This window comes from Corella eumyota, chromosome 4, assembly GCF_963082875.1.
Source record: "Corella eumyota chromosome 4, kaCorEumy4.1, whole genome shotgun sequence".
NCBI classification, from domain to species: domain Eukaryota; kingdom Metazoa; phylum Chordata; class Ascidiacea; order Phlebobranchia; family Corellidae; genus Corella; species Corella eumyota.
In genome coordinates, this window is record NC_137493.1 from 11,260,106 (window position 1) to 11,274,117 (window position 14,012).

The following is a 14,012-nucleotide window of genomic DNA, read 5'->3' on the forward strand; positions in this document are numbered from 1 at the left end:
GTTTGGAACCGTTTATACCGTTTATAATGAATGCATTACCTAAAGGCACTACAAAATGAGAGCAGTGGGGATCGTACCCAGGACCTTATGTAGCGTAGAGGTTTTCTGACTACTACACAAGTGTTTTGACTACTGCCGGTATATTTCATTATTTAAGTATTATTTATGCTTGTTAGTTAATTCATAATATTTGGGCTTGACAGAGAATTACAATAAATATTTACTGCAAGTTTTAGTCAGAAATCAATAAAAATAAAAAAAGCATTTATATATAAAAAAAATAGGGTTGTAACTTAATATAAATGTATAAAAAAATAATATATCTTATAACTTGTTAATTAGACTTGACCCAAATTAAGGGAAATACCCCTCAATATTTGAGTAAGTAACCACAACTCACCACAAATTCTTTCATCAGATCCGTCAGAACAATCCTCCTCGAAATCACACATATATTCTGGCAGAATGCATTCGTGGTTCAGGCATTGGAAGTAACCAGGATCGCAGAATCTTGGAGCTAAGATTTAGTAAGAGAAAAAGTTAAATAAGGTTTTCAAAATATAAAAAAAACTTTTAATTAAATGTGTACATGTAAAAGAAATCTGCAAAAATAATTATTTCATCTAAATTTTAATAAAAAAAAGTAGTGTTGTCAAACAATTGCAATAATAAAGTAGTGTTTCCAAATAATTTTAGCAATAAAATAGTGTTTTCAAATATTTACGACAATAAAGTAGTGTTTCCAAATAATTATAGCAATAAAATAGTGTTTCCAAATAATAATAGCAAAAAAGTAGCGTTTTCAATGTTTCCAAATATTATTAGCAAAAAAACAGTGTTTTTAAATAATATTAATAACTTACGACATGTGTCAGGTTCGTCGCTTCCATCAGGGCAATCTTCAACCCCATCACACTGCCAGTATATTGGAATGCACTTCTCAGTGGTATCACATCTATATTGGGCTGATGTGCAAGCTGGGACACAACTAACAACATAAAGTTCAATATCAAGTTACATTTTTTAAAATTAAATTGTTTTATTTGGGGGTTAAATTATGCCTTTTTTTATCGATTTAATTTTGATGTGGATAAGTTGACTTTATAACCTAAGCATAAAGTAAAATTCGGTACCCTGACCTAGTCTTAAGTTGACTTTGGCAGATTGGAATAGTTTTTTAGTCTAGCATGAGTTTGTGTCATATATAGGACCCTGCTTAACAGTTAAAACATTAAGCAGCCGGTAAACTATGCTACGATGAATTATATTGCTTAGTTTTTAAGCTTACATGAATAATAAATTTATTATTAGAAATAAAGCCAATACAGCCAATGCTAACAAAATGAATAAACAGATTATTAGTTATGCCAAGCCCACATAGAAATTGAACATCTTTAAACTTACAAAATGTTAGTTAAACCATGATGAATTCCAATAAAGCCATCTGGACATAGACAATCACGATGTTGACCTCCCTCAACAAGAACACAAAGATGTGAACAACCACCATTGTTTATGGCACATGGGTTAAATACTGTGAAGATAAAATCGAAAATAAAACATAAATTAAATTAAGTTATGAAATAAAATAACTATGTCAAAATACGGTAGAATAAAAAAAATATTAGTTACAAATTTTGATGTGTATTTTTTTTAAATTTATGTTTATTTTAAATACATTAAATAAAAAAATATGTGTAATTTACTAAATAAACACAAATATTCTCTAAAATTTCAATCAGTTGAATAATTAAAAAAAAATTTGGTATATTTTAAATTAAGAAATATATTTGACAAAAAAAAATTGATTACAATAATATATATATAAATTTAAAGAAATTCAGTTTTTTTTTTATAAACTTGAAAACAAAATTAAGGCATTTAAAACATAGTTAACTTACAAGTTTGATCCTGTTTGTATGGATGTATAAGTTTCACATCAGTAATTGGATGTGAAGAGTTGACAAGCTCTCGGAATCCAGTTCCATCTAAAGCATGAGCCTGTAATAAATACAAAATATTACATTTATAAATCATGGAGTCCAATTTAGAAGTAAAGTAAAACTGCCACAAGCAATATTAAAAGTTGTGATCATATTACAACAATCAAATCCTGACTTTAGGAAAGGCTTTTGACTAGTGTATTATAATATTGGTTTACCATATATAAAACCTTACAAAAATTGTTTACCATATACAACACCTCTGATAGCTAAATTCTTACAGAAACTTTCTATCACTGATTTTTTTTTTAATATATATCTTTATCCTTGATGTGTGAAAGTGTAAAAGTCAAATGCGCGACTTAAACATAGAGTAACAACAGTTACTCCAACCCAGTCTTGAGTTGCCTGTGGCAGTTTAAGATATTATAGATTATAATTGTGCTGCTGATTAAGTGCTGGCTCAGCAGGAGTTTGTTCGTTTATAGTGCCTTACTCAAGGGCGCTACAGCAGGAGATCAGTGGCGATTGAACGCACGACCTCATGTGTGGTGTAACAAGTGTTCTTACCACTACACCACGCTGCCGGCAGCATTTAAAAAACACTATCATACAACAGAAAAATTAAAAATCAAAAATCCTAAGACTTATATAAAATAAGTTTACCTTGTACATGGCTTGTGACCCAAAGTCGGCCCAATACATATAAGATTCAAAAAATGCCATTGTTACTGGGTACAAAGAGATGTCATCTAAATCAACTTTATATCGACCATTTCCATTAACATCACAAAACCTAAAATAATGAGAATTAAATTGCTAAAGTCAACTCAAAACTGGATCAGAGTAACTGATGTTATTCTATGTTTGGGCCATAAAGTTGACATTCCCACATCAAGAATAAACTAACATTAAAAAATATTATTACAACTTCACATACTCGATGGCTCGGTAATGTGTATCAGCCCAATATATTCTCTCTGTGACTTGGTCAATGGCCATTGCTCTTGGATAGGCCACGCCCCTTGTGACAATAGTAGTAGGATTGCCTCCATTTAAGCCAGCGCGTCCAATATAGGGGTTATTGCCAGGATGAGCCCAGAATATGTATCTGAAAATATTGTTTTAGAATTTACAATTACAGAAAAAAAATGCCTTATTTTTAAACCAATTTTTGTAACTTATATGAAGTTTTAAGATAAATTTATTAGTGTACTTTTGGTGTAACTATTTAATAGATTGCGCTACAATTAACCTATGGTCGCAACTTGCAACTAATACTTGACAGTTTTATTTATTTCATAAGTCTATAAAATAAACATATATATATATATATAAAATATATGCAAGTCCACTGGGCCCCAATATTTATATGGATAGTTTTTTTTACCACCATTTTATCTAATCAATGATAATTTTTTTATGTATTTAATAATCTATCATGCATAATGTATCAAATTAACAGACCGCAACAGGCCTTAAGTCTTTATTTAGTATATTACTGATTGCAACACTTGTTTTCACTACTTGAGGTCATTGGTTCAATCCCCACTGCTCCTACGCTGTAGCCCCAGTGAGTAAGGCGCTTTAGAGAATATAAACTACTGCTGAACCAATACATAATTCGAAGTTTATAATTGGCAAGCAGTTATAATTCCCAAACTGCCAAAGGCAACTGAAGACTGGGTTGGAGAACTAATGTTGCCTTATGTTAAGGTCACAAAGTTGACCTTCTGCATCGAGGACAAATAAATATAAAAAAATAATATTAATAATAGAAATAGACAAGGTTTAAATACCCTCTTTTTGGGTGTACAACAATTTCATTAGCACCGGAAAAACAGTAAGTATTGTTTTCATACAAACAACCCTTAAGTAATGTTGCTAGGCTAGAACCATTTAGTTCAGAAACATAGATAGCATTCAAGGTATAATCAGACTAAAACATAAAAAAGGTTTGTTAGTTTTGTATAATTTAATTATATTTCTGACTGCATGGTGTAGTAATTAGAACACACATTAGGTCTTTAGTCCAATCTCTACTGCTTGAATGCTGTAGCAGCTGTGGGTAAGCACTATTAATTGTAAATATTAATAATTAAACAACTATAAAAATATTATCCAAAACAGCAAATTTCAACTTGAGACTGGGTCAAGGTAACAAATGTTACACTTTGAAAAACCAAAAAAAGATTTGTCCTTTTTCTACGAGATTTACTATTGTTTGTTAAAATCACTTGATTTTAATCAAATAATTAACTATACTAGTAAACCTTTAAATAGTTTTAGATAAACAGAAATTTAGCAACAAAGTGCCTATATTGTGTATATACGTCTAATTTATTTAATCTTACGTAATAAATTTTATCGGCTATCCAATCCACAGCAATGTTTATAACATTAGGTAGACTTCTTTGTATAATCAATTTTTTGTCCGTTCCATCAAATTTAACACTTTCAATCACATCTCTGGCATCGTCCGAATAATACAATCTTTGTTGTCTAAATATTTTAACATCATGTTATATAAGAAAGTAATTCAAATAATCTAAAATTTTTCATATAAAAAAAAACACAAAATTTTTAAAAATATAGATTAATTGGAATTTTTAATCTATTATAATATTTTTAAAGTTAAATCTGTATTAAATGATGTCAACAACCCAACAATTCAATAAACTGACAAGGATATATCATAAAGTTTAACATGAGATCAATAATGAACTGGTAATCTGTTTTCAAGATAATGAAAAGTTAAAAGAAATATTAAAATGTTCAAGGTAGTTGCTTAAAAATGTTTCTTATTAAGTTAAAGTGTGTTTTAAATACAATTAACCTGTAATGATAATCCATAGCCCCAGCATCTTCTAATCCATCAAGAACAACATCGTAATTACTTCCAGTTGTGGATATTTTACGAATGTAGTAACTTAAAGTTAAACAAATTAAGGAAGTTAATATAACAAAATTAAAAAGGTTTTCGAAACAGCTACGGCAGCATAATGTAGTAGTCAGAACACTTACTACATAACGTCCTGGGTTTGATTCCCACTGTTCTGGTATAAACTCTAGCTGAGCCAGCATTTAATTAAAAGCTTAACTATCAAGCAATAATAATTTATATCACCCGAACTGCCAAAGGCAACTGACACTGGGTCAGGGTGACACTGGGTCCACATTAAAGATAAATTTACATAAAAAAAGAGTTTATTATCAAACCATCTTAAAAAACAAAATTCTTTTATAATTGGTTTCAGAAAAGATATCAATACCGTGAAAACTAACTTTATTTTTAAATCAAATTTCTATTACATGTTAAGCTATTTACAAAATTTAATGTTGTATATTTTTAAGTAGCAATATTACACAAGTTAAGATTTACCCATTTGTAAATATGAGATAGGGATCAATACCAGAGCTTTGCTTGCATGTGATACCATCTGGTTCTCTTAGGTAACCATTACCACATTTACAATAATACCCACCATCAGTATTATCACATAGCTGAGAGCATACATAAGGAGTTTCAACACATTCATTTATATCTTCACAGGCCTTTCCATCTTCCATCAAACGATAGCCTGTATATAAAAATAAAAATTAAGTATTGTTACTATTTGATAACATAAAATATTATTATTTTAATGATAATAACTAGAGCCTGGTTATGTAAACATAAAACTTGGCTTTACTACATAAAATCCTAATTTTTTGTTTATATCTTTGTTGGTCGAATGCGTGAACTAAACATAAAGTAACAACGCTTACCCCAACCCAGTCAGTAGTTGCCTGTAGCAGTTTGGAATATTATATAGATTATATTTGCCTGATAATTGAGCTGCTGATTAGGTGCTGGCTCAGCAGGAGTTTATATCGTTTTAAACAAAGACACTACAGCATAAGATCACTAGAGATCGTACCCAAGACCTTATGTAATGAATAAATGTTCGACCACTAAAACACGCTGCCGGCATCCCTATTGCGTTAAAGTTGAAGTGCCTTGAGTAAAGTGATATGACCGATATAAATTCCTGCTGAAGCAGTACTCAATCGGCAGTTAAATTATCAAGCAAATATAATTAATGATATCCCAAACTGGCAAAGTTCACCCAAGACTGGATAAACTTAATTATGATTAGTTGGTGCGAGCTTTGCACATCAACAATTTAAAATTAAAAATAGGGGCAAAGTGATGTTGGAAACCTAAGCGTTAAAGTTCTCATAAAAAATTTAAACATTAATCCAAATATGTGCTTACCTTTATTACAGTCACAGTAGTAACTTGTCAGGGTGTCAACACAGAGTTGTGCACATTGATTAGACGAGATCTGCTCACATTCATTTACACCACATCTAAATTCATCGCTGCCATCTAGGCAATCAGGATTCCTGTTACAAACCACGCTAAGGTCAATACATTGTGTACTCTCACACATAAACTCTTCAGGACCACAGGAAGGTTCAATAACCTCTGTAAGAATAAAATATTTTTATGTTATTAATTTGAAAATCATTATTTAAAACAAAACATAGTTTGATCAAATGCATGGGTGAATAAACAACAGTGTAACTTTTAATTTTTATTTTTTCGTGCATTAATAAAAAAAAATATATATATACATTAAATAATACAATGACAAAGACAAAAAAATGACAAAACCAACTTCAAAACATATCATAAGTGTTATCATATAGATGAAGATTTTAAATATATTATAACATGATCATATAATAAGGTTAAAAAATTAAACAAAAAAAGAACATATTTAAAAATAAAATAAATTTAACTCCAATTTAGATTCAAACCTTAGACCCCAAGTACTTACCGCAGTTGTCTTCATCAGAATTGTCCCCACAATCATTCCTGCCATCACACTTATAAGACCCGTAAATACAGATCCCATTCTCACAAGTAAACTCCCAGTCATAGCATGGCTGATAGGTGCATGTCCCGTATTCATCACTATAATCTCCACAATCGTTGTCATGATCACAACTAAATAATTATTATTAATATATAATTTCTATTTTTAATGGCTGGAAAATTATGTACGAAAAAATTGAATAAAAATTAGTAACTTTGTAGCAAATTTATGGTAACTTTTATTTATCCTGTTGGCAGCATGCTGTAGTGGTTAGAACACCCGACTTTATTACATGAGGTCCTTGGTTTGACCCTCACTGCTCTTATGATGTAGTGCCCTTGAGAAAGGCACTAGAAAAGATATGAACTGATGCTTAATTACTAGCTTAGCAGGAGTTCATATCGTTTATAGCAATTTTCTCAAGGGGGCCACAGCATAAAAGAGCAGCAATTACTGCTGAGCCAGTAATTAATTACCCATAGGCAACTCGAGAATGGGTCGGAGTAACAAATGTTACTTTATGTTTAGGTCATAAAGTCAACCTTTTCACATTGAGAAGAAAGATTTATAAAAAAAGATAAGTATGTATAAAATAATGTTAACCTAACAGTATTGTTTATTAAACAGTTAGGCTTAAAAAGTGGCATTTCGACTAAAATATTACTATCTTATCTTTTAAGTTATAAAAAAACAAGTTTAAGAAAAAAACGCAAAACAGAAGTAAATTACTACAGTAGAATGTATAAACAAACTTACACATAATAACTTGAAATACAGAGCCCATTATCACACAAGAACTCATAACTGGAACAACTTCGTTGAGTGCAATCATCTTGCAATTCATCAGCAGCATCTGCACAGTCTGCCCAACCATTACAAACTCTATATGAATCTATGCATCTGAAAGAATGAACGAAGGTTTATGTTATGTTTATACTTATACACTCCAGGGAACGAAATAACGGGACGCTATTCGCTAAAAGCGAATCGTTTTTTAAAATTAGCGAATCATTTTAAAAAAATATATTAGAAACCGACATTAAAACTTTCGTGTATATTTGTGTATTTTTTTCGATTTATTTTTACCGGTTTTCCACATTTATAATTACATCAATATTATCCTGCGTAAATGTAGGTTACTATAGGGAACTTAACAACAAAAACTTTCCATGATCTCACAATGCGTAATTTTCACTCTCGCAGTTTGTTTAGTTTAGTAGAATTTTTTAAATACATAACATAGTCTTGAAGTCTCGTTTTTTGTGCAAAAAATAATTAACGATTCTTTAACAATACGTTACATTTTAAAAATGCCACTCAACGCATCAAGTGTTATTAAAAAACAAAGACTATATATTGGACCTAACTACTGCTTTAAAAATGCGAACTCATTTTTAGCGAATCATTTTTTAAACGTTAATTCGTACCCTGCACTCTTATGCTGCAGCACCCCCTAAAGTAAGGTGCTATAATGGTATAAACTCCTGCTGAACCAGCACCTAATCAGCAGCATAATTATCGGGCAATTATAATCTATAAAATCCCAAACTGCCAAGGGCAACTTGAGACTGGGTCTGGGTAGCAGTTGTTACTCTATGTTTAAGTCATAAAATTTAGCTTTCTACATCAAGGATAAATAAATATTAAAAAACGTTTATTTGAAACATTACCATCTCTAGTGTTATTTTTACAACAGCCTAATAACAAAAATAAATGCTTGTAATGTTAATGTTATAACAAGCTTAGATTATACAAGTGCTAAATATATGTGGCACCCCTAGAATATTTGCAAAATTTTGCATTTTTGGTGTAAAAACGGATAGTTATATACGCGATCTAAAAAATTTCACGATAGTAAATACTTGGAATGTCGACAAGTACTTAACAAATGTTAATCAAAATGGCATTTTCTGCGTGCCACGTTGTAGATTGTGTAAAACTGGAATTATTGCGAAACAAATAACGATTGTCTGGTGCCTTATTTTACGTAATAATTGTACTTCCGTTGGTTAAAAACCAACGTGGTCTGCTATCGTTGCGAACATTAAGATTGAGACTATTTAGAGTCTATTTTAGAAAAGCTAAACCAATTATGAGCACTTTAAAACGTTTTTTTTTTAGAAAATACGTTACTTTTTTTGGCACCCCTAACATTAGTAAAAAAAATTTTTGGATCGACGCCCATGTCTATACATCTTAAAGTTTACATATTTTCATAAAAGACTGAGTTGTATATTGATTAGCTTTACCTGACACTCCCAGTAGGGCAAGTAAACTCATCACTGTCACAAGTTCTATCCTGGCAGTTTTGGCTTTCACCTTCATCTGAGCCATCACTACAATCATTATAACCATCACAAACCTAAACCAAAAAAGTTTGTTGTTATAATATATATGTATATATTAGTACAATGTTAAAGATATCTTTTAAAGCAACATATTACTATACCAAAATTTAACTTGTACAGATATTAATAACAATTAGCAGTGTAATGTGGTGGTAGAAACACTCTTTTTACATTTAACGACCTAGGTTAGATTTAGTAAAGCACTTTAAACAACGTAAACTCTTGCTAAGTCAAAAAAACAAATTCTGCAGATTAATTATGGGGCAATTGTAAAAAGTATCCCAAACCGCCAAAGTCAACTTATGACTATGTCGGAGTAATAAATGTTGGTTTATTTTCAGGTCGTGAAGTATGTTGATTCCACATCAAAATATAACAAAGTACGAATATAAATGGTAAAAATTTTTGTCATTTTTTAATTTTAAATAAACAAAAACAGACCAAAGCAAGTTTTTAAGGCCTATTCTTAGTTATAAAAGTTGATTCGATAATACTGTTTGTTTACTGTTTAATAAATGTATAGAACACTAAAATCCTACCCAATCTGAGATTATACATCTTCCATTATCACATTTAAAACCTCCTGACGGGCAAGTTGAAGTGGGATCATCACAAATAGATTCATCACTACCATCTGCACAGTCGTTATAGTTGTCACAGTACCAATAAATAGGAATGCATTGTCCATTGTCACATTGAAACTGTGTGTCTGAGCAAGTCTTGTTGGCTAAAAATTTTTAAACAAAGTTTTAAATGTTCTTTACTAATTCAAAATACTTAAAATGTGATAATAAATCTGAAAAAAATTAAAGCGTATAAATAACTATATATAAAGGAATATGGTAAACAATATATTTATATATATATATATATATGTGTATGTTCAATTTATAAGACTACAAAATAAATTGACTGCTGTTTGTGGTGCATGGGTTTAAATTGCTAGCAAAAATTTGTTAAGAGTTGCAACCATATTACAACAATTATTAAAATGCTAACTGTATAAGCTATTAGAAGTACAAGTGTTATTCTAATTACATAAGGTTAGCCCTTTATTTGTTCCTTAATAATTTATTAATAAAAATAAGTAGTTACCACAAAACACAGGAGCTTCATCTGAGTTATCTCCACAATCATCATCACCATCACATAACCAAGTTTCATAAATACAAACATTAGTGTTCTCACATTTCACCTATAATAAAAATAAAATAACTGAAAGTTCAACTATGTGAATATTTTGTGACTTGAAAAAAAAAAATTAAACTTTATTAGTTTACCAACTTGAAAGATAATCTTAAACAAATAATTTGTGGAACTTAAATTAAATTTAAATAATTATTGTTACAATTTAAAACTTAAAAAAAAGGGTTTTGATTTAAGTCTTTCTTTCAAAATTAATTAAATTAAATAAAAAAACTACTTTACAACTAAATAAGAAAATATCTTCTTTTTAATAAAGCTATAAAGGCAACCATAAAAAAATAAACCAATTTAATTGAAAATGAAACAAACTTACGTAATTATCTCTGCATGTAGAGTCAGGGCAATCTTTTTCATCAGAAACTATACCATCCCTACAATTATCATACCCATTACAAACCCAACTTTGTGATATACATCGACCATATAGACATGTAAACTCGTCAGGATCACAAGTTGGAACAGCTAAAAAAATATAAAAAATAAAATAATTAAGTATAGTAAAAAATCTTGAACCAAAATGTGTCCAATTTATAGGCCTACAAAATAAAAAATAAGACATAGGTTCCTGGGTTCGATCCCCACTTTCATGGTGTAGCACCCTTGAGTAAGGCTCTATGAATTGTATGCTCTCCTACTGAGACAACACTTCACCAGCAGCTTATAATCATAATCACTAATCTCCCAAATTGACAAATGCATTTGAGACTGGTTTTTGGTAACTGATGTTACTATATGGTTAGGTCATGAAGTCGATGTTTTCACATCAGAAAAAAAAAGGAAAACTTATAAAACTTACGACATCCAGATTCATCCGATCCATCGCCACAATCATCATCGAAATCACAAATATAAGAAACTGGGATGCACTTTCCACTTGGACATCTGTGTTTGTTGGAAGCACATGTGTTGTCAGCTAAGATTAATAATAGAAATTAAAACAAATCAAAGATAATAATGTTAACACAAAAAAAATAAGTATGTTGTGGCATATTCTCCAAACCCAGGGCAAGATTACTAAACTCAAGACAAGGTTAGCAATCCTAGTTAATTGCCCTAACAACCACATCAAAACTGCGCACACTACCAAAACGTGGATACATTAAAATTAATATAAAGTATTTACCACAAACACGAGCTGATTCTTCAACACCGTTTGCACAGTCTGTATACCCATCACAAACCCAAGTATCATAAATACAATTCCCATTTGGGCAAGTATATTTGTCACTTGCACATCTTTCCTGGCCAGTCTAAAATATAAAAAAAATTAATAGTTTAATACTTTTAAAATAAAAGTACTTAAATCAGTCCGGCAGCATGTTGTATTCGTTAGAACACTTGGCTTCACTACATAAGATCTTGAGTTCGAATCCCACTGTTCTCATGCTGTAGCGTTCTGACCCAACACTTAATCAGCAGTTTAATTGTAGGGCAATTAATTATATTCTAAAATTATTAAAAAATAAATAAATGAATGTTAATAAAGAAGTAACTTTTGCAAATAACACTAAGTAAAAACCTAAAACATAATTTAATAAAAAATTTTAATTACTAAAATTTAATTCAAATACAAACTTATATAATAAGTTAAGAATAAACTAACATCAACAATGCATTCCTTTCCATTATTTGCAAGATAATATTTATTTCCCTCATCCTTTGGACAACTGCACTCCGGTATGTAATTTGGACCCTTTGTACAGATGTGGCTACAACCCCCGTTGTATCGAGTACAAGGGTCATAACCTCTGCACTCAGTCTGAGAGGTGGAGGAGTAACCTACAACTCCGTAAACTCTGATTGGGAGATCTTTTCGGAGCACCATTGTTGATCCTCCATCAAATTTGTTAGCTCTAAAAATTGAAACAACTCGGTAGTTAAAAGTTTTTCAAATTCTTTTATTCCCTAATGGTGGGCCTAAATATAGAGTAAGGTCGACTTCACGACCTGAACATAGAGTAAAGTTAACCTTACTCTATGTTCAGGTCGTGAAGTCGTGAAACCTAAACATATAGTGAAGTTGCCTTTTAAAGTTTGATTTTAAAGATTATAAATGCTTAAACATTAACCTGCTGATAAGTAGGAGTTTGTATCGTTTATATCGCCATATTTAAAGACGCTATGGCATAGAAGCAGTGGATCGAACCCATAAGGTAAAGCACAAATAATAAAAGAGAAAATGCAGTCCTACTAATTACGGCACCGGACTGCACCATACCGCATAGGACTGCACCAGACCATATATAATGTGTCTAATTACAGCACAGAACCGCACTGGATAACTTCAAATCTTACCTGTAAACTCCATTTGTTCCCCAGTCAGTCCAATAAATATAATCCCCCAATACACTTATTGCAAAAGGATGATCATAAATTGGATTTATACTTCTTCTGTTTGTCCCATCTAGGTTACTAACTTCCATTCTTTCATAACCACTAGAAGTAAAGTGTATTTATTAAGTTTTTTTATTGGATAAAATCTAAAGCTGTTCAGCCTAAAATAGTGTTATTTTAGTCTTGGTAAGTGCTTTTTTACTTGAAAATATAAGATAACCAAACATTGTATTCAACTTTGTTGTTTACCATAAACAAAAATGTAAATCACTCAAAGGTTAAGCTAAAATGTCTTTTACACTAATTTAGGAACACTTGTACTTTTCTTAGAAGGTTCTTAGAAGAACTCGGGACTGTAACATATGAAAAGAATTAGCAAGCACTGTGGAGTTCTACAGAAAATTAAATAAAACCAGAAAATATAAGTAAAAATTTGCGAGGACCGAGAAGTAGGAGAGAGAAATAGTCAGGAACACAAAGTACAGAAGACGATTTGTTAGGACAGTAAGGTATTAAAATTTTTCTAAGAACCTTAAAGTACAAATGATTTCTAACTTAACTTAATTTTAAAATAACAAACTCACGGTTGAGCATCCACCCAATACATTGTATCTTCAGCAAAGTCAATGCTTAGACCATTAGGCCAGTACAAATCTTCTCCTATAATTGTTGTTTTGTCATTTCCAGCTAAGGTTGCCCTTAGTATTTTAGCTACTGTACCCCAGTCAGTCCAGTATACAAATCCTTAAATATATAATAAAAGTATAAGCATATGGTTGTATTAGTAAACAAGGTAATGAGTAGCAGTAATAATGCAACTGTAGGATTTTCTTAAATTTAAATTGTCTTTGCTGTTAATAAATACAAGAATGTTTAATTTTGTGTAATTATTTCAAAAATAAACCCTGAATTTAAGTTGTTTAAATCCATGTTTTTAGGCAACCGTTCAGTAGAACAAAATTTCTTAGTCTGCTTTTAATACCAAAATTTGCAGTTAAAGTAAAGTAGAATAAATTGTTTGAAATTATTAGGAAAACTTGTTTAAAGTACTCATACGAAAAGAGTTATCAAATATAAACCGCAAATTTAATAAACAAATTATAGCAAAAAGAAAGTGATATACTTATATGTTAACACTTGTTAGTAAAATAGTTAAAGTTCCATTTTTAAATCAATATCTAAAACTGATAAAAAATTCAAGTAAACTTATTTGAATTTGTCCAAAATATGCTACACAACTAGAAAACCTAGCTTTAATAAGGTGCTAGTGGTTCCGGTACACTGCCAGCGTGGTGTAGTGGTAAAAACACTTGCTA

At 30.5% G+C, this 14,012-nt stretch overlaps 1 protein-coding gene across 1 annotated transcript in view; it reads right to left on the bottom strand.

The window, feature by feature from the left end:
- Nucleotides 1–14,012, bottom strand: part of LOC145750826 (low-density lipoprotein receptor-related protein 2-like) — a 55,606-nt gene that overhangs the window by 11,504 nt on the left and 30,090 nt on the right. Inside the window, exons 55-76 of the mRNA XM_082566901.1 lie at nt 13,281–13,440; nt 12,658–12,798; nt 11,966–12,215; nt 11,486–11,612; nt 11,159–11,275; nt 10,676–10,824; nt 10,252–10,351; nt 9,696–9,883; nt 9,058–9,170; nt 7,565–7,708; nt 6,770–6,939; nt 6,202–6,414; nt 5,326–5,524; nt 4,780–4,872; nt 4,298–4,445; nt 3,743–3,882; nt 2,884–3,054; nt 2,610–2,739; nt 1,902–2,001; nt 1,405–1,534; nt 864–988; nt 401–517 (exon numbers count right to left, since the gene is read on the bottom strand). Coding sequence (XP_082423027.1) covers nt 401–517; nt 864–988; nt 1,405–1,534; nt 1,902–2,001; nt 2,610–2,739; nt 2,884–3,054; nt 3,743–3,882; nt 4,298–4,445; nt 4,780–4,872; nt 5,326–5,524; nt 6,202–6,414; nt 6,770–6,939; nt 7,565–7,708; nt 9,058–9,170; nt 9,696–9,883; nt 10,252–10,351; nt 10,676–10,824; nt 11,159–11,275; nt 11,486–11,612; nt 11,966–12,215; nt 12,658–12,798; nt 13,281–13,440 — 3,225 coding nt within the window. The remainder of the gene's footprint in view (nt 1–400; nt 518–863; nt 989–1,404; nt 1,535–1,901; nt 2,002–2,609; nt 2,740–2,883; nt 3,055–3,742; nt 3,883–4,297; nt 4,446–4,779; nt 4,873–5,325; nt 5,525–6,201; nt 6,415–6,769; nt 6,940–7,564; nt 7,709–9,057; nt 9,171–9,695; nt 9,884–10,251; nt 10,352–10,675; nt 10,825–11,158; nt 11,276–11,485; nt 11,613–11,965; nt 12,216–12,657; nt 12,799–13,280; nt 13,441–14,012) is intronic.